The sequence below is a fragment of the Manis javanica genome, chromosome 10, assembly GCF_040802235.1.
Source record: "Manis javanica isolate MJ-LG chromosome 10, MJ_LKY, whole genome shotgun sequence".
In the NCBI taxonomy this organism is placed as follows: Eukaryota; Metazoa; Chordata; class Mammalia; order Pholidota; family Manidae; genus Manis; species Manis javanica.
Window position 1 is genome coordinate 36,355,003 of NC_133165.1, and position 25,779 is coordinate 36,380,781.

Below are 25,779 nucleotides of genomic sequence, written 5' to 3' on the forward strand. Positions count from 1 at the left end.
TTCCTTTCTGTTTCTTATTAGGGTGACTATAATTTTTTAAAAAATACAAACAATCATTCTCATTTTACATTTATAACAATTTCAATATATGAGAATATTGGCATTTTGGAATATTTCTACTTTTGCCAAATATGTGGCTATTCTTTCTTTGGCTTCTACCACATTAGTCTTTTCTCAATTTTTGATCACTGTGTTTATTCATTTTGTTCTTCATCATTACACAACTTTTTTTTATCATTAATCTGCAATTACATGAAGAACATTATATTTACTAGGGTTCCCCCCACAAACCCCATTACAGTCACTGTCCATCAGCATAGTAAGATGTTGTAGAATCAGTACTTCTTTTCTCTGTGTTGCACAGCCCTCCCCATGCCCCCCCCCCACATTATACATGCTAATCATAATACCCCCTTTCTTTTTCCCCACCCTTCCCTCCCATCCTCTCCAATCCCTTTCACTTTGGTAACTGTTAGTCCATTCTTGGGTTCTGTGATTCTCCTGCTCTTTTGTTCCTTCAGTTTTTCTTTGTTCTTATACTCCACATAAGAGTGAAATCATTTGATACTTGTCTCTCTCTGCCTGGCTTATTTCACTGAGCATAATACCCTGTAGCTCCATCCATGTTGTTGCAAATGTAGGATTTGTTTTCTTCTTATGGCTGAATAATATTCCATTGTGTGTATGTACCACATCTCCTTTATCCATTCATCTACTGATGGACACTTAGGTTGCTTCCATTTCTTGGCTATTGTAAATAGTGCTGCAGTAAACATAGGGGTGCATCTGTCTTTTTCAAACTCGGCTGCTGCATTCTTAGGGTAAATTCCTAAAAGTGGAATTCCTGGGTCAAATGTTATTTCTATTTTCAGCTTTTTGAAGAACCTCCATACAGCTTTCCATAGTGATTGAACTAGTTTACATTCCCACTAGCAGTGTAGGAGGGTTTCCCTTTCTTGACAACCTTGCCAACATTTGGTTTTTTTTGTCTTTTGAATGGTGGTGATCCTTACTGGTGTGAGGTGATATCTCATTGTGGTTTTAATTTGCATTTCTCTGATAACTAGCGATGTGGAGCATCTTTTCAGGTGTCTGTTGGCCATCTGAATTTCTTCTTTGGAGAACTGTCTGTTCAGCTGCTCTGCCCATTTTTTAATTGGGTTATTTGCTTTTTGTTTGTTGAGGTGCGTGAGCTCTTTATATATTTTGGATGTCAAGCCTTTATCGGATCTGTCATTTATTAATATATTCTCCCATACTGTAGGATGCCTTTTTGTTCTATTGATTGTATCCTTTGCTATACAGAAGCTTTTCAGCTTGATGTATTCCCACTTGTTCATTTTTGCTTTTGTTTCCCTTGCCTGGGGAGATATGTTCATGAAGAAGTCGCTCATGTTTATGTCCAAGAGATTTTTGCCTTTGTTTTTTTCTAAGACTTTTATGGTTTCATGACTTACATTCAGGTTTTTGATCCATTTCGAATTTACTTTTGTGTATGGGGTTAGACAGTGATCCACTTGCATTCTCTTACATGTAGCTGTCCAGTTTTGCCAGCACCATCTGTTGAAGAGACTGTCATTTCCCCATTGTATATCCATGGCTCCTTTATTGTATATTAATTGGCCACATATGTTTGGGTTAATGTCTAGAGTCTATTCTGTTTCACTGATCTGTGGGTCTGCTCTTGTGCCAGTACCAAACTATCTTGATTACTGTGGCTTTGTCGCAGAGCTTGAAGTTGGGGAGTGAGATCCCCCCAACTTTATTCTTTCTTCTCAGGCTTTGGCTATTCGGGGTCTTTGGTGTTTCCATATGAATTTTTGAACTGTTTATTCCAGTTTGTTGAAGAATGCTGTTGGTGATTTGATAGGGATTGAATCAAATCTGTATATTGCTTTGGGCAGGATGGCCATTTTGACGATGTTAGTTCTTCATAGCCAAGAGCATGGGTGAGTTTCCATTTGTTAGTGTCCTCTTTAATTACTCTTAAGAGTGTCTTACAGTTTTCAGGGTATAGGTCTTTCACTTCCTTGGTTAGGTTTGTTCCTAGGTATTTTATTCTTTTTGCTGCAATTGTGAATGGAATTGTTTTCCTGATTTCTGTTTCTGTTGGTTCATTGTTAGTGTATAGGAAAGCCACAGATTTCTGTGTGTTAATTTTGTATCCTGCAATTTTGCTGAATTCCGATATTAGTTCTAGTAGTTTTGGTGTGGAGTCTTTAGGGTTTTTTATGTAGAATATCATGTCATCTGCAAATAGTGACAGTTTGACTTCTTCTTTACCAATCTGGATTCCTTGTATTTCTTTGTTTTGTCTGATTGCCATGGCTTGGACCTGCAGTACTATGTTGAATAACAGTGGGGAGAGTGGGTATCCCTGTCTTGTTCCTGAGCTCAGAGGAAAAGGTTTCAGCCTCTCGCTGTTCTGTATGATGTTAGCTGTGGGTTTATCATATATGGCCTTTATTATGTTGAGGTACTTGCCCTCTATACTCATTTTGTTGAGAGTTTTTATCATGAATGGATGTCGAATTTTGTCAAATGCTTGTTCAGCATCTATGGAGATGATCATGTGGTTTTTGTCCTTTTTGTTTATGTGGTGAATGATGATGGATTTTCGAATGTTGTATGTACCATCCTTGCATTCCTGGGATGAATCCCACTTGGTCATGGTGTATGATCCTTTTGATGTATTTTTGAATTTGGTTTGCTAATATTTTGTTGAGTATTTTTGCATCTACGTTCATCAGGGGTATTGGTCTGTAATTTTCTTTTTTGGTGGGGTCTTTGCCTGGTTTTGGTATTAGGGTGATGTTGGCTTCATAGGATGAGTTTGGGAGTATTCCCTCCACTTCTATTTTTTTGGAAAACTTTAAGGAGAGTGGGTATTATATCTTCTCTGTATTTCTGATAAAATTCCATGGTAAATCCATCTGGCTGGGGGGTTTTGTTCTTGGGTAGTTTTTTGATTACCGCTTCAATTCTTTGCTCGTAATTCATTTGTTTAAATTTTGTGTTTCTTCCTTGGTCAGTCTTGGAAGGTTGTCTTTTTCTAGGAAGTCCTCCATTCCTTCTAGGTTTTCCAGCTTATTAGCATATAGGTTTTCATAGTATTCTCTAATAATTCTTTGTATTTCTGTGGGGTCCGTCGTGATTTTTCCTTTCTCGTTTCTGATTCTGTTGATGTGTGTTGATTCTCTTTTTCTCTTAGTAAGTCTGGCTAGAGGCTTATCTATTTTATTTTCTCAGAGAACCAGCTCTTGGTTTCATTGATTTTTTTCTGTTGTTTTATTCTTCTCAATTTTATTTATTTCTTCTCTGATCTTTGTTATGTCCCTCCTTCTGCTGACTTTAGGCCTCGTTTGTTCTTTTTACAATTTCAATAATTGTGATGTTAGATTATTCATTTGGCATTGTTCTTCCTTCTTTAAGTATGCCTGGATTGCTATATACTTTCCTCTTAAGAGTGCTTTCGCTGCATCCCACAGAAGTTGGGGCTTTGTGTTGTTGTCATTTGTTTCCATGTATTGCTTGATCTCTATTTTAATTTGTTCATTGATTCATTGATTATTTAGGACATGTTGTTAAGCCTCCATGTGTTTGTGGGCCTTTTTGCTTTCTTTGTACAATTTATTTCTAGTTTTATACCTCTGTGGTCTGAAAAGTTGGTTGGTAGAATTTCAGTCTTTTTGAATTTACTGAGGCTCTTTTTGTGACCTAGTATGTGGTCTATTCTGGAGAATGATCCATGTGCACTTGAGAAGAATGTGTATGCTGTTGCTTTTGGATGTAGAGTTCTATAGATGTCTTTTAGGTCCATCTGTTCTAGTGTTGTTCAGTGCCTCTGTGTCCTTACTTATTTTCTGTCCAGTGGATCTGTCCTTTGGAGTGAGTGGCGTGTTGAAGTCTCCCTAGAATGAATGCATTGCATTCTGTTTCCTCCTTTACTTCTATTAGTATTTGTTTTACATATGCTGGTGCTCCTGTGTTGGTGCATATATATTTATAATGGTTATATCCTCTTTGACCCCTTTATCATTATGCAATGTCCTTTTTTATGTCTTGTTACTTTCTTTGTTTTGAAGTCTGTTTTGTCTGATATTAGTACTGCAACACCTGTTTTTTTCTCCCTGTTGTTTGCATGAGATATCTTTTTCCATCCCTTGACTTTTAGTCTGTGCGTGTCTGGTTTTGAGGTGAGTCTCTTGTAAGCAGAATAGAGATGGGTCTTGCTTTTTTATCCAGTCTATTACTCTGTGTCTTTTGATTGGTGCATTCAGTCCATTTACATTTAGGGTGATTATTGAAAGGTATGTACTTATTGCCATTGCAGGCTTTAAGTTTGTGGTTACCAAAGGTTCAAGGTTAGCTTCTTTACTATCTTACTGTATAACTTAACTCGCTTACTGAGCTATTATAAACATGGTCTGATGATTCTTTATTTCTCTCCCTTCTTATTCCTCCTCCTCCCTTCTTCATATGTTGGGTGTTTTGTTGTGTGCTCTTTTTAGGAGTTTTCCCATCTAGAGCAGTCCCTCTAAAATACCCTGTAGAGGTGGTTTGTGGGAGGCTAATTCCCTCAACTTTTGCTTGTCTGGGAATTGTTTAATCCCTCCTTCATATTTAAATGATAATCGTGCTGGTTACAGTATCCTTGGTTCGAGGCCCTTCTGTTCCATTGCATTAAATATATCATGCCATTCTCTTCTGGCCTGTAAGGTTTCTGTTGAGAAGTCTGATGATAGCCTGATGGATTTTCCTTTGTAGGTGACCTTTTTCCTCTCTCTGGCTGCCTTTAATACTCTGTCCTTGTCCTTCATCGTTGCCATTTTAGTTATTATGTGTCTTGGTGTTGTCCTCTTTGGGTCCCTTCTCTCAGGAGTTCTGTGTGCTTCCGTAGTCTGAGCACTATTTCCTCCCCCAGTTTGGGGAAGTTCTCAGCAATTATTTCTTCAAAGACACTTTCTATCCCTTTTTCTCTCTCTTCTTCCTCTGGTACCCCTATAATGCGGATATTGTTCCTTTTGGATTGGTCACACAGTTCTCTTAGTATTGTTTCATTCCTGGAGATCCTTTTATCTCTCTGCATCAGCTTCTCTGTGTTCCTGTTCTGTGGTTTCTCGTCCATTAATGGCCTCTTGCACTCTATCAAGTCTGCTCTTAAGTCCTTCCAGAGATTGTTTCATTTCTGTAATCTCCTTCCGGACTTCATCCCTTAGCTCTTGCATATTTCTCTGAAGATCTATCGGCATGGTTATGACCTTTATTTTGAATTCTTTTTCAGGGCTATTGGTTAGGTCTATCTCCTTCTCAGGGGCTGTCTGGACTATTTTGGACTGGACTAAATTCTTCTGCCTTTTCATGGCGATAGAGGTAGTTGTGGGGAGCTGGTGTGTGTTTCTGCTGGGAGAACATCCCTTCTTGCTGGTTTGTGTCCTTCCTCTCCTGGGAGAACAGCATCCCCTAGCAGCTTGTGCTGGGCCGCTGCGTGCAGTCGAGGCCTCAGATTCTTGCCTCACCACTGTGGAAGAAGCTCTGCCCAGTTGCTGTGGCCGTGGCTGCTGCTGCTATGGCGGAGTCACGCTGGAGGGGGAACGGGCAGGAGGCTGTTTATCACTGTGAGGGGCCTCCAAGTTGTGCTACCGCCCAGGGGATTGGGGCACCCAGAGTTCCCTGGGATTCCCAGCTACTGGGCTGATTGCGCCCTGGCGCTTCTGTCCAGCTGTGAGGCCCCTGTCCCTTTAAGATTTTCAAAGGGCACTCGCTTTTCTTTTGTCCCAGGGGTGCCGGCTGTGGGGACCCGCTCACAGGTCTTACTGTCCTGTTTCCCTAGTATCCAGCACACCATGCACTGTGTGTCTGCGCTTTCCATGCGGATGGCTAGGGCTGGGTATTTAGCAGTCCTGGGCTCCCTCTCACTCCCCGTTCCAACTCCTCTCCTCCCGCTGGGTGCTGGGTTGTGGGGGCGCTCGGGTCCTGCCGGGCCGCAGCTTGTATCTTACCCCCTTTGCGAGGTGCTGGGTTCTCGCAGGTGTAGATGTAGTCTGGCTGTTGTCCTGTGTCTTCTGGTCTCTCTTGTAGGAATAGTTGTGTTTGTTGTATTTTCAAAAATACATATGGTTTTGGGAGGAGATTTCCTTTGCTCTACTCACACAGCCATCTTGGATCTGCCCCTAGTTTCCCCTACTTTTGATTTCTTTCTCTCCCTCCCTTCTTTAGTGCCTTTCATAAACATCTGGTAAAGGCTTGCCTGTGCCAGTCATTGGGGTGAGTCTGGAGGTTACAGTGATGAGTAGAAGCCAGAAGTCTTTGCTTTCAAGGAGCACAGTTGAGTGTCAGAGATGGTTATGGTAGTGTGACAAGTACTTATGAGAAAAAGCAGTGCTCACCCTACCTCTGAGGGATGCCTAGTGCAAATTAGAGAAAACTTTCCCAAGGAGAGAACTTACCAGCTGGGTTTTGAAGAGTAAGTAGAATTAATCAGCTCATGGAAAGGTCATGGACTTTGTTAACTTGAACTGAAAAATGGCATTGTCACTGACAGCTAGTCCTTGTTTTTCCCTCTGAGTTTACAAAGAACAAGGTTACTCTCTGTCTTGCCAATGGGTTTCAGCCCCAGGCAATTCGCTATGGATTCACTGTGACCAAAGAAAGTGACAGCAAAACGTTTTCTGGTGTGAAAGGATTTATTGCCTGGCTTGTTCTCCCAGTGGTATGTCAAGCACTAGTGTTTATGCCTCTGCCCAGAGCACTGGGTCGAGCTCTCTATGTAGTGCAATAACTCATTGCCTAAAAGTTTGGAAGCGGCAGCCCAGCAATAGGCCAGTTACATCATCAAGTGGTTTAAGTTCAGTGAGGATCCTGACCATAGGGACCCCAACTTCCCCACACTCCACCCCTCCAGGATTCTCACCTTACAATCTACACACTTTCAGTCTTCCACAATCGTCCCTGTGCGAGAAAGCTGAAGCACTGTATCCAGAATCCACAATAGCAATAGAGGATAACAACAACTTAGAGATAATAACAAAAATTAAGATAGAACAAGATTTTGATACAGGTAACAAAAATTATAATAATCCTCAAGCCAGAGGAAGTTCCCAACCACAAAGACTTTAGGGGTGATAAGACACATGTTTTAATGATACCAACATAGGCAGATCTTGTCCATCTGGTAGGATACATGCAAGAGAGTGGTCCTGTGCTAGTACTGTAGCAGGAAGGGGGTCCCTTCCAGGTCTAGTGTACCATAGTTTTACTCCTTTCTCCGTGGGGGTTACTGAAGGGTCTATATATAGTGCTACTGGAGGTGCATGCACTGGCTGTAATGATAAAACGGAACTCCCCGGTAAGATGCTCCTACCTTCTGGTCGTTCAGGATATACTTCTCTGACCTTTGGTGGCCACTCTGCTGTTATTCCAGGGATGCACAGGAGGCCAGCTTCCAGGCCTTCTGCCCAAGGTGCCAGGAGAGCCAGCCATCGTTGGTCCATGTGTCGAAAGGTCCGAGGCCACGTCCACTCAATGGAGTCTCGGAGGTTCAGTGCAGTTGGTGCTGGCAGCAAGATGTTATTCTGGTGGCCAAACCTCAGCTTCAGTGATTCTTCCTTGCTTTGTACTTGCAGTTGTATAGGGTAGGCAGCCATATGTGTTAACATGTCTACAGGGCTTAGGGCTCCCTTTTGGGGTCTCTCGTTCAAACACTGTAGCACAGTCCATAAGCAGACTGACCATCCCCGCAGACTATTCGTATCTGACTTTAGTCTGGATTTTAACAAGCCATTGTGCCTCTCTGTCATGCCTGCTGCAGTAAGATTGTATGGCACGTGAAACTTCAATTTGATTCCCAGCTGTCGCACCAATTCTTGCAGTATATGTCCAGTAAAATGGGTGCCCTGATCACTCTCAATTACCTGTGGTCAGCCATAGATAGCAGAGATGCTCCAGGCTTCTCTCGGTTGTCTGCTTGTCTGCACAACAAGTAGGAAAAACAACCAGAAGTCCAGTAGCTGTGTTCACACAAGTCATTGCATACCGATATCCTTCTGACACAGGTAGAGGCCCAATATAGTCTATGTGCCACCTGACAAGGGGTATAGGTCCCTTAGCTATTGTCCTGTGTTGCTGTGGAACTCAGTGTAAGTCCCTTTTGGAGCACATGACACACTCCTGCCGGGCTCTGCTAACTTCTTCAAAGGTCAAAGGCAAATCCCACCGACGGACTACAGCCCACATTGTCTTTTGCCCGCATGCAACAAATGCTGATGTAACCATTAGGCTCCATCAAAGACAGGCTTTCCTTCAAACCAACGTATCTGGGCCAATTTATCTGCTTCATTATTTCCTGGGGATGCCAGTGGCAAATGACCTGTCACGTGGTATACTGTAATTATTTTAGTCTGACCACAGGCCCATAAGGCTTGCCACAGTTCTTGCTCCCAAAGGGGTCAGTGACCATCCAGCCAGTTGGCATGGTACCAGGTTGGTAGCCACAGGATCAAGCCCCAATAGACAGCCCCGCTGTGAGTGCAGACAACTATAGGGGAGAGCTCCTGGCTGATCACAAGCCACACAGCCCGCAACTCTGCCTGTTGGCTGCTCTTCCCCTCAACATTTTCCATCCATATTGTCTCAGTCTTAGGATGGAAAGCTATGGCCCTCCATTTTGGGGGCTGCCCACAGCTGAAGCCATCTATGTACCATGCATCTTCACGTATAGGGACTCTTCCCTCCCGATAGGGACTCTCTTCTACTAATGTTTCAAAAGCAAGTTCTTCCTGCCTTTCACTAGTATATATCACAAGCCCCAATAAGTCTTGGAGTTCTTCACTCAAGGGGCTACTAGAGAGGGCACTACACTGCTGTAGGTAAGCACCCACTTGGCTAGTGTAGGTGTTTGTGCCACACCACTCCTTGGCTTTTGGGTCCAGTCTCTTACCCACCCCAAGATGGGATAGGTGGTTATTACCTTTATTGGGGCCATTCCAGTGATGGGTTCTGTAGCCAGCAAGGCATGATACAGGGCAGTCAGTTGTTTTTATATCAAAGTGTATTGAACCTCTGCCCCTTTCCAGAGTTGTGAACAGAATCCAGCAGGTTGGTGAGTTCATTCAAGCCACTGCCAGAGACCCCCGGCCATAACCGTTTTCAGTCACATGAACATCCAGCTCACGGGGCCTTGATGGGTCTATCACACTCACGGCTTGCGCAGCCATGACTGCCTGTTTTGCTGTAGTGAAGGCAGATGCACATGTCTCATCCCAGTCTCACCTGATGCCCTTTCGTAGCAACCAGTATAAGGACTTCAGAATTTGTGCCAAGTGCGGGATACACTCTCCAGTAGCCTAGAAGACCCAGAATGCTACAGTTGTAGGGGTAGGAAAGGCCTGGACTTTATCTATAACTGCTTCTGGTATAACTTTGGTCTTACCCAACCAGATGACCCCCACGAATTTGGCAGACAAACCAGTTCCCTGAACCTTGGTGCTGTTCACAGCCCATCCTTTCTCCTGTAAATGTAGCAGCAGTCTAGGTGCTGCACCTTCTAGATCTGAAAGAGAATTGGACGTGAACATGACATCATCAATATAATGGTATAGCTGCACTGTTGGCAGTTTCTCCCCTGTAGCCAAGTCAGGCTACAAGTCCATGACAGATGGTGGGGCTGTGGAGGTATCCCTGTGGAAGGATGGTGAAAGTCCATTGCTGTCCTTCCCCTGTGAAGGCAAACTGTTCCTGAACTTTCCTGCTCAATGTCAGTGGAAAAGAAGGCATTAGCAAGATCTATCATATAATGGTATGTTCCTAGTTCATGGCTGAGGGTATCCATCAAGCCTGCAATAGAGGGGACAGCAGCATGCATAGGGGGTATGACTTTATTCAGTTCTCTGTAATCCACAGTCATACGCTAGGAGTCATCTGGCTTTTTTACTGGAGACACTGGGATATTGAAAGGACTATGGGGCTTTATAATACCCAGCTTTTCCAGCTCCTGGAGTGTTTCTCCAATCTCTTTATGCCCTCCAGGCAATTTATATTGTTTGGTAGTAGTCACCCCCTGAGGCACAGGGAAAGCTATGGGTGGGTGCCTAGCATGTCCCCTCAGAACTGCCTTCACCATACATACTCTCTGTCTTAACTCACCTGCAGTGGTCTGCAGCCATAGACCCTCCTGCAGGTATCAATCCCTAAAATATACTCAGAGATAGGAGATAGATACACAATATACTCTTTTGGGGGTAGATGCTCTACCTCCAAAGGGATTTGGGCTTTTTCCACTCAGCCTTACCCCCATATCCATCTATGATAGTGGGGGTCCCGGGGAACCGCTCAGGGTTACCATGAATCAGTGAACATTCAGCCCCAGTGTCCACCAGAGCCAGGACACATTGTATGTTCACTGGGGACCAATGGATAGCTATTTCAACATGTGGCCTCCGGTCCCCCCCTGGTCCCTCAGGGCAGATACCTTAACCTTTTCCTCAGTCAAACCATGTTCTCCAGTCCCCTTCCTGTGTGGGCTCAAGTAAGATCCTATTTGACTTCCCATCTAATTTCCTTCCATCTGCTTCTGCCCATATGAAATCAACCAACATCTGGGTCCTCGTAACCTTCATGGGCCCCTGTCCTGTAAATTCTTTTTATGAGTAACAGATCTTATTTATTTCTAGGTTCTCATTGCTTCATCCTCTCCTAAGTCTGCTACTGCATGTGTCATCTCACTTATGGGATGTCCTAAGTGAGGCGAAAGAATGGCCACTAGAGACCCAAAGAGCGATGTAGGAGCTGTTTTAAGTACCATATTTCTCATTCCAGTAGTGAAAATTTCTTCATCTGGGACATAATTCTCTGGACTATCGATGGCATTTCTTATGCCTAGCTCTTGTAACACCTCTTGGAGCTCAGCATACATCTGCCATCTAGCAGGAGAGGATGGGAGATCACCCGGATTGGGCCACACAGTACGAAGTGCAGCCATAAGCCAATTGAAGAGGGAGTGACTCTCTCAGGTCTGATGTTCATTTTGTGATCACTGCCTCAAGGCGGGCTGCACTGTCAGGGAAGACAGCTTTCCCATCTCTGATGCCGGCAGAACAATTCCATCCACCCCTAAGTCCCACAGATGCAGGAGCCAAGCTGCTACTGACTCCCAAGGGCTTCTGCCTAAACCAGGAGCCCAAATCCACCAGCTCAGCCTGAGTATAGGGGCGGAGCATAGAGTGCTCCACAACCTGGGGAGGGGGCTGCTCCGCTCCTTGGGGAACTTTCAGCTGCTGGGTCTTTATTTTCTTTACAACCACTAGGCGTGCTTACAATACAGGAGGTGCTGGTGCCTCTAGCACCACCCCTTCATCCTTCCCCAGCTCCTCCATTTCTGGGGCTGATGGCACCTTTCTCTCCCCTCCCCCAAGTGCCTCCTCTTCTACAACCTTTACCTTTTCTACAGTGCCTTGCAGCAATGCTAGCTCAGTCTTCAGAAGCTCTCTTACCTTCACCTCAATGTTGCGCAGCTGATGTTCTCGTGCCACCTCCACCTGTGCTTCCCTCAGGAGTTCATCTTTTTCCTTGATGGCCTCTTCCTCCAGAACACCTGGCAGCACTGCATCTCATTCTGTAAGGAATTGTTTACCTCTCCAATGGCACCTTGCTGATGGTGTTCTCATGCTGCCTCCTCTTGCATCAATGCCATTTCCTTCTTTAGGGAATCCACAGAAGTTTGCAGCTTGCATTCTCGTGCCGCCATTTCTTGAGTCTCTTCTGTAGACCTTTTTAATACTGTGAGAAGCAGCCAACCCACAGTCCCTGCTGCCTCACGAGCACTCTGTTTCTCAAAAGACCTACTTACTATATACCAAGGGCCAACCCTACAGCCTCAGGTGTCACCTCCACTTGCCTCCAGTTCTGGGGTGGGGCCCAGTCCTCTAGTATGCAAGCCACCTCAGACCACATACCCATTGGAGGACAGTTCACTGCCTCCCCATTCACAGGGCAGCCCACTTAAACACCCCTCCCATAAGGGCAGCCTGTCTTTTTCCTTGGTCAGCAATGAACCCTGCTGACTTTCGCCAATTGTCTTGCCAGTGGGTTTCAGCCCTGGGCAAGTTCGCTATGGATTCAATGTGACCAAAGAAAGTGACAGCAAAACGTTCTTTGGGATGAAAGGGTTTATTACCCAGCTTGTTCTCCTGGCAGTAGGTTGAGCACTAGCATCTCTGCCTCTGCCTCAGAGCACTGGGCTGAGCTCTCTGTATAGTGCAATAAAATAGCCTATTGCTTAAAGGTGTGGAAACTATAGTCCAGCAACAGGCCAGTTACATCATCAGGTGGTTTAAGTTCAGTGAGGATCCTGGCCATAGGAACTCCAGCTTCTCCACACTCTCTTAAAGCTCCTTAGATATGTACACAGTTGTCATGTTCCACCTAAGTTTCTTCCTGAGGCCACGCTGATATGTTATACAAAGAAGATGATTTTGGGTAAACTTAGAGACTTCACACAGGTCATTATCTTAATGAGATTTACTTCTCACCTTCATCTCTGTTACTTTGAAATGGCTATATAGCACCCAGGTGCTTCTAGATGACGTCTAAGACATTAGTTAATAGTCTGCTTTGCTGAATCTTTTCTCATTATGCGTAATTTTTAGCTGTGCTGAGTACTCCATGGGTTTTGTTTTTAACTCAGTTCGATACAGAAAAGTCTCTTTGTTGACATGATGTTTCCTTGCCATTTCTTTACTGGAAGTGTTTTCTTGCTGGGAACTAGTAGCTGTAGAATTCTCATTTAAGTGTTTTTTAGTACTCAGACCCATGGTGAAGTAACCTCTTTTTAGCTTGTCATGTGAGACTTGATGGAGAAGGAAAATATGAGCACTTTGAAGGTTTAACCTCAGGGCCCAGATACACACTACACAAGTGGAAAGCATGGGAGAGTTTCTTGGAAAATCAATTAGTTGCCTACTAAGTAGTTCAACAATGTTCTCCATTAAAATGGCATTATGCCCTGCAGTTTCCAACCAAAGGTCAGCTTTGCCACAGCCCTGAAATTTTCCACTGTCCTTTGCTCCTTTGCTTTGAAGGTTTCCACTTACGGGTCAGGGTTTTTTCAGCTGGCACTAGGTTTTTGCATGAGCTAATATCAGTGTATAATCTGGGCTTTGGCTTCCTTATTTATAAAAATAGATTATCTCTCAAGTACCTTTTTGTAATAGTTGATGATTTCAAATATTTAATGCTTATTTTCTTGGACTAAATGGGAAAGATCTATAATTTGGCATCCTGGTTTCTGTTGGTGCTCTGTTTACTTTGGATGTCTTTTTCCTGACAACATGATTATCTCTTTTTGCATTTTAAATGTTCTTTTGTGAAAGAATATAGTCTGAAGCCTCATTCTGTCCTTGACAAGATAAGACATTTCATACCACATCCTTTTTACTGTTAAGTAAAAGGATTAGTGGTGACTTGCATATAAGCTGGCTTCCCCTTGATTCTGTTATACCCACTTCTTACTAGGGACAGACTTTATTTAAACGTGCTAGAGAATTGTAGTTTCCTGTCAGGATCATGTGTCTAGTCCCCTAGCAGCTCTGTGAGAGAGAGTATTTACTGGGTGCTGCCAGTGTTGAATGACAAAACTTCTTGTCTCTGTTCATCTGTTTTTACAAACAGTGTCTTGAATATGATGATGTGTTGTTTTTATTTTTATTTTTTTAATGTGTTGGACTGTTTGAAATTTTGTGCAGTGGGAGACTAGGATGTTCTTTCAAATCTTCAGTGTCTAATATTTTTTTGTCCCCCAGATTACAGGGTAGTTGAAGTCTAGGCTAGTCTAGATGGATAACTCAGTAGGTTTAACAGGATACGAATGCTTTTCTAGTGTGTGTAATGCCAAGAGTTTTGGATTGGGATTTGGAGATCTGGCCCTAAGTTGCAATGAGATTCCGGACACACTCTTGTTTCCCTGACACACTTTCTGTCAATGAACTTTATGCAAACATGCACAAATGTTCATTGGCAGTATTATTTAGAATAGCCCCCATTGTGGAAACAACCCAAATGTCTGTCAACTGATGAATAAACAAAATGTAATATACCTGTACAATGGATATTTTTTGGGAATTAAAATGAAATGAAGTACCATTACATGCTGTAATGTGTATGAACCTAGAAAACCAAGAAAAGAAGCCAGTTGCAAAAGGTCACATGTTACATGAAATGTCCAGAGTAGACAAATTTATAGACCAAAAGTAGAGAAGTAGTTAGTTGCCTAGGGCTGGGGAAGTGTGGTGGGTTAGGGGAGGGAATGGGAAATGACTGCCAATGAGTATAGGTTTATTTTGGGGATGATGGAAATGTTATAAAATTATGATTATTGTAATGTACAACTCTGTAAATACATGAAAAGCATTAACTGTACTTTATAAGGTGAACTTACTGATATGTAAGTTCTACCTCAAATCTCTTTTAAAAATGAGGTTAAATAAGCTTATTCCCAAGATCTCTTCCAGTTTTTTTTATTCTAATGAGCTGTTGAGTGTTCAAATTTTAAAACTTAGGAAATAAGTAAAAAAGCAATACTGTTCATGCTGATTTTTCTTGATTGTGTATAACTGATTGTCCACTAGAGGACAGCAAAGCCTGCTTTAGCCTTTCCCTGCCTGTCTTCAATAGCACTCTTGTTTTTAAGAACTGAACCTAAATTCTTAAATTTATATTCCATTGAAGAGATTTGGGTTGTTGCAATAAGAGAATCTGTAGTACCATGCATCAGCCCTCTGTGACATGAGGGGCGAAGACCAGGGAGGCCTTTGTGATGTGGGCCCCACATTTATAGAGGGGCTCTGAAGAGGGAAGGCTGCAAAGTGTCCTGTGATTCCATGGCAGATGCTGAGGTACCTGCAGTGGAGTCTGGAGTGGAATGAGTCAGTTTCCACTGGAACTTTAGCAGCTTCTTAAATATATTTTGTTGGTATGTTTATATTATGTATCTTTGTTATTTATAAATTTATATACCCAAGGCTCTCTGTGGTTCTTTAGTTCTATAGGAAAGAGAAAGGACAGCCTTTGTTCCCTTCCCTCACCCTCACCTCACAGCTTCAGAAGCAGCTCAGCTATGCCCCTTAGCAGCTGTATTTTAAAGCCTGTGGACTTCCAGGATAACTGGCCTTAGGGCAGGGCAGTGAATTGCAGTAGTGGTGCTATTAACCAGAGCTCCTCGAGGTGTAAAAGTAGCAGGCATTGCTAATTCCAGTTCCCTTCCCTGAGGACCAAAGCAAACAGGGTGACCTCCACAAGGAAAACAATAGTAACATGGCCTAGTCTCTCAGCTTCTTGTTTATTGCCTATATCTGTTGTATTTCCTATCTGAGAATGATAACCCCATATTGTTATTTGTTTATGTGGATGCCCACCTGATTTAGGCAAGAAGTGCTTTGAAAGTGTCACCTTTTGACTAATAAAATAGTATTACAAATAAAGGAATTATCCTACAGTGGCAGTTCCTCCTTAGATTTTATATTTTATAAGAGAGAAGGTTGTACTTACCATTTAAGTTCCTAATTACATTTTCCCCCATCCTGTTTTGCTTGGCTAATTCTGAATTAATTTGCATTTTCTGATGATGGGAGGAGGAGGCATACATGTTATGCTGAGAGTAACAGCCCAGAAGGAAGTCAGGCTAACCCCTGGGTCTTAATATTTTTCACTTAGGTTAGAAGTTGGTGATAAAATCAAGGGGGATATTTCATATCAATAATTAATACTTTTAAGGGTTATATATGGTTTATAAATATTACTATTTCTAGGCTCTGAATATGGGATTGTGCCCATATTAGTGCAGAAACTCATATCTTGTTTAAGTTTATTAGCTACATGATACTGCATACTAGCATTTACACAATACAGGTGTTGCTGCTTTTAAATGATACTGAATCTAAATGGAGTTCACCAGAAGAGACCTATTTCTAGTCACTCTCTGCTCTTAATTTTTGTGTGACCTTTGGCAAGTTTTTTTCACTTTCAGAGCTTTTAATTTCTTCTGTAAGAAGGAGGTAAATGTACTCCTAATTGTCTCGTGTCTTTACCTAGCCCTAGCCCCTTCTCTGAGTGTGTACTCTCTGTCAGTATTGTGTAAGAAATCCACATTTAATGTCTTTGAAGTCACTATAGTAATGCTGGCCTGGTTGGTTCTCTGTTTAGGTTGCATCTGCTCTGGAAAAATGGAAGACAGCAATCCGTGAGGCTCAGACTTTTTCTAGAATGCATGTTCTACTCGGGATGCTCGATGCCTGTATCAAGTGGGATATGTCAGCAGAAAATGCTAGATGCAAAGTTTGTCGAAAGAAAGGTATATTTAGATCAGAGTTGCTCATCTGAGTGTGTTAGGGACTTGGACCTCCATTCCCAAGCTCTTTCTCATCTAAAGAATTCTGTGTACACAGCTTTGAAATGTGGGACAGATTTTACCTCCTCTTGGAGGTCTACAAAATGCTGTCTTTGAAATCATGTGCCAGCAAGTCAAAACAGACCCATTGTTCAAGTTTGAGTACAAAACAAAAGCAATTTATTTCTCCAATCTTTAAATGAGTTAACCTAAATTTTCTCTTATCTGAATTTTAGTCACCCATGAAGTAAGATGGGTACTACCAGAAGAGGGCGGTATTTGTACATTGTGAGGAATACTCGGGTTTGAGGCTTTACAATGCTAAGTCCTACAGAGCAAGGCATTTGAATTGTTCCTGTTCAGTGCTAGAGCTTTCAGAGACCATGGGTGTAAAAGGAACTTCAGGGCTTAAAGCAACCCCAGTGGTTGACTACTCAGTGTCTAAATCTATTTTGTGAATTAGGTTAGGATTTAATTACCAAGGATGGAAAGACCCATGTAAAATTAAAATCATTCAGTTGCTCTAAAAACTGATTTAGAGTGAAGGTTGAAGAGGGGAAATGACTGTCCTTCTGTTAAGTTAGTTTAGTGTATTTTCAAATGTTGGGAAACCCAATGGTTTAAGAGACCATATCAGATACAAGTTGCAAAGCTTTTGGGAGAGGTGAGGGGGAGGAGGGGCAGAAAATATAATACTTCATGGGGGATTCATTTCTTAGTGGAAGAGGAGCAGCAGCATTTCCTGCCTTCACTTCATTCTTGCTGCCTCTTAGTAAATGTCAACTTTCTTCTCCTAGGCCTGGGTAGATTTGGGGATATAAGTCAGAAGACTTGAGACCTAAATTACCTATAGTCTAGTTTATGCTACATTTCTTTTCAGACAGTGACTGCATTAAAAAAAAAAAAAGGCGGGGCAGCACTACACTAGAATGTTCTTCATGGTAGAATTCATTGACTGTTTCCATGCTCCCAGCAATGCTATTATCCAGGCTTATCTCCTTGCAGGTGAGGATGACAAGCTGATCTTGTGTGACGAGTGTAATAAAGCCTTCCACCTGTTTTGTCTGAGGCCAGCCCTCTACGAAGTACCAGATGGTGAGTGGCAGTGCCCAGCCTGCCAGCCTGCTACTGCCAGGCGCAACTCCCGTGGCAGGTGAGAATTTCTTCTTTTAAAGACAAATAAATGAATAAATAGCTGTTATAATTAAGCTTCAGTTATTCAAACTGAATTATTCTAAGGAGCTTTAAGTTTGTCTTTTGGGTTCTGATCGTCATCATTTAAGGCGTTACACTGGAGCGCACAGGGCCTGGTTTCATTTTAACTTCATGTTGACATTGCTGGTTCTCACCACCAGCTGTAGTCTGTATCTTCCTGATCATACCTTCTTCTCAAACACCAGTATGTCTGTCTGCCTTTTGCTTCCACTTTGCCCATTCTTCATTTGTGATTGCTTCTGCAACCACCCACTGCTAAAAACCCTGCAACTCAGTACCTTCCTCACCCAACCTGTTGTTTTCCTGATTATTACTATACCAAGTGTCAACTTGGGAATCTGCCTCTCCCTCATCGTACACATTCATTCCTTTGCCAGATGTTATCAACTCAGCATCCAGATGTCCTAGGAATCCGTGTCTTGCTGACCCGTCCGCTTGGTGCCTGCTCTCATCTGCCCTCCTGCATTGTACCTCTGGGCTCCTTCAGTGACTTCTCCACTCTTTCCCTCATAGCTTCCTTCTGTTATCCATCCAGCTTTCATAGCAGTACCAGAATGGTTTACATAAAGCAAGATCTGCTTATGTCACTATCCTCCTAAAAAAACTTGAATCTTTCCAGTGCCCCTAGAGTAAAATCCAGGCTCCTTTGTATAACTTCTGAGCCTCTTGATGTCCAACACCAGCCTGTGTTTTTATGGGCCCTAGTCCCAGGTCTGTGTGCTCAGCACTGAGACAGAGTTCATTGTGCGGCCCTGCCTCCTGTGCTTCCCTCCCCCAGGAATATTCCCTCTCCAGAACCCCAACCTGGGCCAGATGCCTAAAGTTTGACTTTTCTGAAATATCCTTACATCTTTAGGATTAATTGTTCCTCCTCTGTGTTCCATCTAAGTGTTTGATCTCTGAAACAGTATTTTGGTGCATTTTGCTTTTATGGTTGGTCTATACAGACTGCCTTCCCATGAGATTGTCAGTGCCCTGAGAATAGAGGTGTCACCTGAATCCCAATTATGCCAGACATAGGGCCTTGTAAAGAGGAGATGTTGATATTTGCCAAGTTAATACAGTTATTCTCCATGCTGAAATGTGAAGTTAAAGAAGAGCAGCTTACTCTAGACTGGTCTGTCTGTGAAAGGGTAGAGCTGTTTGATCCTGACCCCACCTAACAGTACTACTCAGTTATTTCTCGCTCCATTCCAGCTACACAGAGAGATGAGTGAGGCATGCTACTCTGAAATGGTAGGGCTCTGGACCAGCTGTTGTGAGCTGGGATTACCACTGCTTTGATGTCGTGGTCATCTGCAAGCTGTTTCAGTTCCTGGAAGGGGGCCATCAAGGTGGAGTAACACCTGTCTGGGTTTATTCTTTCTGTTCACCCCAGAGTTGGGGGCAGCCTTTTATACCTGAAATGTTACATTATCTGGCTGTTTTCGTGAGACAAAAGGTATATAGAGTTCTGTATTGTTTATGTGGGGATGGGTGGGCTTATATTTTGGTGTTGATTTCTGTTGCCATTTGTGTCTTATCCAGAGCATTTGGCCCCTGGTGGAGGGGGCATTCTATTGAAGCTTAGATTTTCATTCTGTTTCCTGTGTCTTGGCCTAAATTCAGGTTTCCTCCCCTGGTCGTCATATCTGTGTAGTCTGTGAAAATGAAAAAGCTCCTGGGATTCATGCGGGACTTCATCCTTTCTTAGGACCTATGTGGCCTAGAACCATGTTTTCTACATAACTTTTCCCTCCACAGGAATTATACTGAAGAGTCTGCCTCTGAGGACAGTGAAGATGATGAGACTGACGAAGAGGAAGACGAGGAGGAAGAGGAGGAAGAAGATTATGAGGTGGCTGGTTTGCGATGTAAGTGTTCAATTTGCCTTCATGATTAATCTCACAGCCTTCCAGACTGACTTGGAAAAGCTGCGGGAGCACTGGATACCCAGTGTTGCCATCGTGCCCTCTTCCTTTTCTCACATGTTGTGTCATGAGGTGACTGCTGCTATGGTTTTGAATAGGGCTTCAAAATGGTATCTAACCACCTTCCTAGTAGGACGTTGGGTGGCTGGGTCTCAAGAGTATCACTTCAACAGCAGGTCCACTCAGTCCACGATATAGTGGAATGCCAGGCCCTGAGTTAGTTTATGACAAGTGCGGTGGCTCTGAGGCCCTCAGTGCATGGGGAGAGTGGGTAATGAAGGTCCAGGCCCACTGCCATCCTTTTGGCCTCTGGAGCATTGCCACTTACAGAGAAGTTATTGTTGTCTTTGGTTACAGCGATTTTTCTCTTCCCTGTAGTCTGCAGGGCTATAGATTTGCTAGTTTGAGAAGAGATTTGTTTTTTCATGGCGTTGGTGTAGTTGTTAGGAAGGTTCAGACCTGCTTCTCGCTAGATGCCAGTAGGGGGAGAAAAGCCTCACCATTTGCCCAACCTCCCTGACCCTTACTCTATCCTGTTCATTTTTCCTGAGTCACTTTCATAGTTAAACCTAAAGTCCCACAGCCTAGCCTTTTAAACAGCCTCCCTTTTTGAAAATATACCCTGTGTAGATTAGTACAAAGGGGACCACAGATCAAGATTTTGATGAACTATTGAAGATGGTACAATTCCCAAGATTGTAGCCCTCGGACTTAAGGGAGAGATGCTCAGCTGACCAGTCTCTTCCTGCATTGGTGCTGCCAAAACCTGGGGGTTTTGGGTTTTTGAACCTGCTCCTATCTTCCCCAGGCCTGTGGGATTTTAACATTGGACACCTTACTTTCTCTCAGTCCTATAGAGCTCCTTTTGTTTGTTCACTGGGCATGATATGCCAGGTATCCAGGTTAAGGAGAAAGGAGTCCATTAGCCCTGCATTACGAAGAGATGATTGTCTCCTGGCTGGAGACTACTGTGATTTGGATGCATGGTTCTCTGGGGACAGATTCTGGATATAACAATGTATTAATTTTGTTTTGAAAGGAGTGGTTGCTTTCTACTTCCACATGATTGCTTTCTTTCCCAGGAATTGTTCCCTCTACAGGTTTCTAGGGCCTTGCTTGCCAAAAGGATCTAGGAAGTATTTGGCACCTCAGAGCCCTTTGTTTTACTCTGTCTTGTAGGCCAACAAAGATATGATTTCCTAGTGCAACTCAAGGCCCTGGTTTGGTGACTGTTATGCATCCTTGGCACCTGCTTCTTACTTTCTTTCAGGCCTGGTCTTGAGCGTAGAGACCCTAAAATAATCAAGGGTTATCATGGTCCACAGGTAGAATACAGAACATTGTTTGTTGATTCTTTGTATCATTGCCTCTGTATACTCCCATCTGTCTCCAAATGTCAGCTCCCCACTTTCCTGGGAAAATACATTTAGTGGAGAAGTCTTGAGCTAATCCTTGAGGAGCATTGCATTCTCAGGACATGCTGAGGAGGGCTGGTTTGCCTGATATTGAGCATCTGCTGCAAACCTGTGACCCAAGTGGTCTTGGGCCTTTGAGTTCTTTATTCTCTGGGGATCTGGGGCACGGCTCTTAGGGATGTGACCTGGCCTGCTGTCTATGGTTTTCAGAAATGCAAGAAAGCAGACTGGGGACTACCCTGAAATTGGATGCAGTTAGGAAGTACTTCACATAAATCAGCTTTTCTTGGAAAAGATTGTGATGGTGATTGTAGGATAAGTCTGGGAATTATTAAACAGGATCTGTTCTACAGTCAAACTCCATCTCACATGTACATACATGCATACACTCCGGCTGAGCTTTGGCTGTAGGAATTCCAGGCAGAACTATTAACAAATGACCTCTCCTCCTGAGTGAGTCAGTTTACAGTTGACTCCTTCAAGGGCCTCATTCTTGGGGGTAACTGAACAGGGTAGAGAAGGAGGACTAATGTGCTGAAGGAACTTCTGAAGAGACTCTTAGAAGGTCTCTGGCAGTTGGTGAAATGTATCCATTCTTCATCTCCTCCCACTGTCTTCAAAGTGTCCTGTTAGGGCATCACAGCAGCAGAGGAAGCTACTGCTTTGCTCACATAGATGATCTCCCTGGGCTCTGGATGTGTACTCTTTTCATTCTCAGTTTTTCTGCTCTAAATTGTATTTTTTTATTTTAGTGAGACCTCGGAAGACTGTCCGGGGCAAGCAGGGTGTTATCCCTGCTGTAGTGAGGCCAGGCCGGCGGCCAGGTAAGAATCCACATCCTACCAGGAAGTCTCAGCTGAAGGCACCACCCATGGATGACACGGAGGTTGATGAGCTGGTAAGAACTATTTACTGTCCTTCCTCTAAGTTTCTGATTTTTATCCCCCACTCCAGCTTTAGGAATTCATCAGGCAACAGGTGGAGCCTCCCCTTCTCCTCCCTCCTCCTCTTGCCTCACTGTGGAGGCTGATAGAGCAGATGGGTGGGCCTGCAGGCAGTCGGAGGCAGCAGGCCCTCCAGAAGCAGCTATGCCCGGCATCCCCTTGCTGTAGCCTGCAAACACTGTCTCCTCTAGCTAACAAGCAGCTTGTGACTTGCTGAGGATTTTAAAATAGTACCCATGTGTCTCCAGTGCTTCAGAGGGGCTTGGTTTCCACTGTGGGAATGTCAGCGATGTTGAGCCTCACTCACTCGGGCTTTTTACCGACAGTTGTTATGGGAGGACCATCATCCTCCCCTCTGCTCCTCAGTTGGTGTAATTTTAATGCTTTTGCTTTAGATTTTGTCTGAGTTTTAAAGAACAAAAAGAGGCTCTTGAAAACCTTGTTTTGACAGATCAAATTGGTGGGAGGGGTGGGCATAAAGCAAGCAAGCAGGGAGCCCAGAGGGCATTGAGATCCCCCTCTCGCCCAGCCCTACCCCCTTCAACTCTGGCTCCTGCCACTGAGTCACAGCCTGCTGCGGCTACCTGAAGGGGAGGCCCACCCTTTCCTCTTGCCTCTCATCTCCCACATGCCTGAAGTGGGGAGCCCAGGAAGATAACTATTACCTTTTGCATTTCTTACCTTAGACAACCCACACCCACAAAATCAGCTGCTGGCGGTACCCAGAGCTAACCCGGCTTTCTGCAGTTGCTTGTTCAGACTCAGGTGGTGCTGCTGTAATCCCAGGTCCATCCACTCTCAGAGGCTAGTGTCCTGCTGACAGTGGCCCTCTCTGGCTAACCTCTAGCAGAATTGCTGCAATATAGCAACTGCTGCCTGTCGCCTGCTCCTTTGATCACTGTCCACCAGGAAGGAGGCGAGTGGGCTGTGGGAAGATGCCTGCCCTCTGGCTGAGAGTGCTCTTAACTTGAATGTCATATGATTTTGACCATCTCTGCTCCATGAAAATGGTTGAACTCCTCTTTTTTCTAAAATCATGTGTACATATTTTCTACTTCCTCCCACTTCTTTTCTCGGACCCCTAAGAGTGTTCTTTCTTGGCACAGGTGCTTCAGACCAAGCGGAGCTCCCGGAGGCAAAGCTTGGAGTTGCAGAAGTGTGAAGAGATCCTCCACAAGATTGTGAAGTACCGCTTCAGCTGGCCCTTCAGGTGAGCTTTGTGTCCTAAAGCATAGGGGAGTAGGACCAATCTGGTAGGTTTTAAAAGCATCCTAGTAAGGCAACTGGCTGAGGGAACACTAAGCTAAACCCCTAGGAGCTACCCTGACCCCTTCCTTTCAGGACATGCCATGTCTCAGTAGCAGGGTAATTAGTTTCCCAAACTGGTGGAGACAGCTCTTAATGTAAGGTGGACACACCTTCACTAGGCTTGCCAGTGGGCTGATCTCAGCAGGGGTGGGCATTCTGGTATGGGTGGTTTGATAACAAGACTTCTGTCAGTTGTTTTCAAGGCTGTGCCAATATCCCCACAGGGAGCCCGTGACCAGAGATGAGGCTGAGGACTACTATGAGGTTATTACCCACCCCATGGACTTCCAGACAGTGCAGAACAAATGTTCCTGTGGGAGCTACCGCTCTGTGCAGGAGTTTCTTACCGACATTAAGCAAGTGTTTACCAATGCTGAGCTTTACAACTGCCGAGGCAGCCATGTGCTAAACTGCATGGTGAAGACAGAACAGTGTCTGGTGGCTCTGTTGCATAAACACCTGCCTGGCCACCCATATGTCCGTAGGAAACGCAAGAAGTTTCCTGATCGGCTTGCTGAAGATGAAGGGGACAGTGAGCTGGAGCCTGTTGGACAGTCCAGGGGACGAAGACAGAAGAAATAGAGAGGCAGGGCCCTGGTAAGGGAGCTGAGGCTGGGGAATCGGGAGGGTGAGGGGAGGGAGGCAAGAGAGGAAGATGGAGAACGTGAAGAGAAGAGATCACAGGGAGTCCAGTCACACCTGTCATCCCAAGGTTGTGTTTCCAGAACTTTTCATGGGGCCTTAATCAAGCAGAGCTCTTTGGAGAGCCTGGGTTGGCAGTCTTTGCTTAGAAATATTATAGGTGGTAGATGGCCTAACCCCCACCCCCTTTCTGAGCGTTTCCAGGAAAGTTTCTAGGAAGAGTCAAGGGGGTGACTTTTCTTGTGACCCCAGTTCCTTTTCCTTTCTTCTTTCCTGAGGTCCCTCTCACTTTGGCCACCATGCAGGGGAGGGATCCTGTATTACCTAGAAGGATAAGGGTAGTAAGGCCAACTGGGGATGTGGTGGTGGTTTTTTACCTCTCTTTATCCACAGTCTTGTTTCCTTAAGCCCTTACTCTGTCGTCCCCACCCCCCTCAGGGGTCGTTATTGGTGAGTGCCACACAGCACCCTGTATTCACCAGCATCATGAAACAGTGTTGTGGTCTTTTGAATTGGTCTTGGCAGAGTAAAGGAACATGTCCTGGAGCCATTCCTGAGTACCCCTCCCCTTCTTTGTGACAGCTCTCTCTTACTCCCTCCCCTCAAAAACAGGAAAACAAAAAACTTAAGGCACTTCACTTTGAGACTGGAGTCCTGCTTATAATCATGCATATAACTTTTGCTTTGATGATCTGGTCAGAGGGGTGTTGGAGCCCAGCCCATCCACATACTAAACAAGCTCTTAGGGGAGCAGAAGAAAAGCAGGAAGAATTTAAATGTTTTTTTTTAATTGACTTTTCTAGTTATTAAAGTTGCTTGTTTCAGCAGTGATATTGTATAAAGAACATCTTGTAAAATATTTCTGTCATCTTGCTTTGGCACATGTACAGTACAGTTTATATGATGACGTGTTTGCTTTTTCTTTGCCCCGTCATCTTCCTCAGCCCATCCTCACTCCCTCAGAGAAGCTGGGTTGGAGGCTTAGGGGGCAAGGAGCGGGATCTGGGGGCAGGGGCGTCCCTCTGCCTGCCCTGGTGGCCTCTTCCACCTCCTCCCCTGTCTGTTCTGACTTCAGACTTAGAACTCACTGAGAACCTGAATTCTTCAGGGGTCTGTGTCAGTGGCGGGTAGGAGGAAGGATGGGCAGAGCAGCTCACACAGCCCCATCCCACAGCGAGTCTAGTGCTAGTAGTTACATTTAGGTAAACTTTGTAGTCTTCTTTTCCTTTTATGGCAGATTTTGATAAAAATGTAAAACAGGGTTTAATTTTCTTTTCTATCGACTTTGAATTTAGAAATTTGAGCACCTGTGCTCTTCTGTGCGTATTTAAATTAAGGGAAAAGAAGTCCACCAAGGGGATTGCAACTCCTAGAACTTGAGAATGAATAAAGCCTCTTACTATTGAACCTCAAGGTGTGGTCCCTGTCTCTCCCCGTCCTCCTTGCCCAGGAACTGTGAGGATTTGCTCCCGTGGCTGCTGGCTGGGTTTACTGTCCCTTTTCCCACAGGCCTGGTGTTAGCACTGACATTACTACAACTTCCCAGCCACCTACACCTTCCCCTGCCTCTCACCCTAGAGCCGTCTGTTCTTAACAGTGAGAATCATGTGTTCCTGCTTCAGTGACACCCAAATTGCTTGTTGTTTTTTAAACTGTCTTTTAAGGAGGAAGGGTCCCATTAAAGGGTGAACTTGTAATAAATTGGAATTTCAAATAAACATATGTACTTGTGTTTATAAGGAAGAAACGGTTCTGGTGACTCTCTGTTCCAGCTCTCCAGGGTGGTGGGTGGTGCGCTCCCGGCATGGTTCTCCACAGGCTCCTTCAGCCAGTTCTTCAGGGCGATAGGACCTCTGACTTATGTCTTTTGCCTCACAGTTCAGATCCATCTACTGCATTTTTTTGCTTCCAGAAGAGATTTCTGATGCACTGGGTAATCAAAGTGTGAACTTTAAATACCTCTCCTG

At 44.1% G+C, this 25,779-nt stretch overlaps 1 protein-coding gene across 1 annotated transcript in view; it reads left to right on the forward strand.

The window, feature by feature from the left end:
• The window catches only part of BAZ1B (bromodomain adjacent to zinc finger domain 1B), a 72,486-nt gene extending 46,927 nt beyond the window's left edge, over positions 1-25,559 (forward strand). The window contains exons 14-19 of the mRNA XM_017660612.3: positions 16,195-16,342; positions 17,384-17,531; positions 19,337-19,446; positions 21,671-21,816; positions 22,969-23,072; positions 23,395-25,559. Of these exons, the coding sequence (XP_017516101.1) occupies positions 16,195-16,342; positions 17,384-17,531; positions 19,337-19,446; positions 21,671-21,816; positions 22,969-23,072; positions 23,395-23,752 (1,014 nt within the window). The 3' untranslated portion in view covers positions 23,753-25,559. The remainder of the gene's footprint in view (positions 1-16,194; positions 16,343-17,383; positions 17,532-19,336; positions 19,447-21,670; positions 21,817-22,968; positions 23,073-23,394) is intronic.
• The last annotated feature ends 220 nt before the right edge of the window (positions 25,560-25,779 follow it).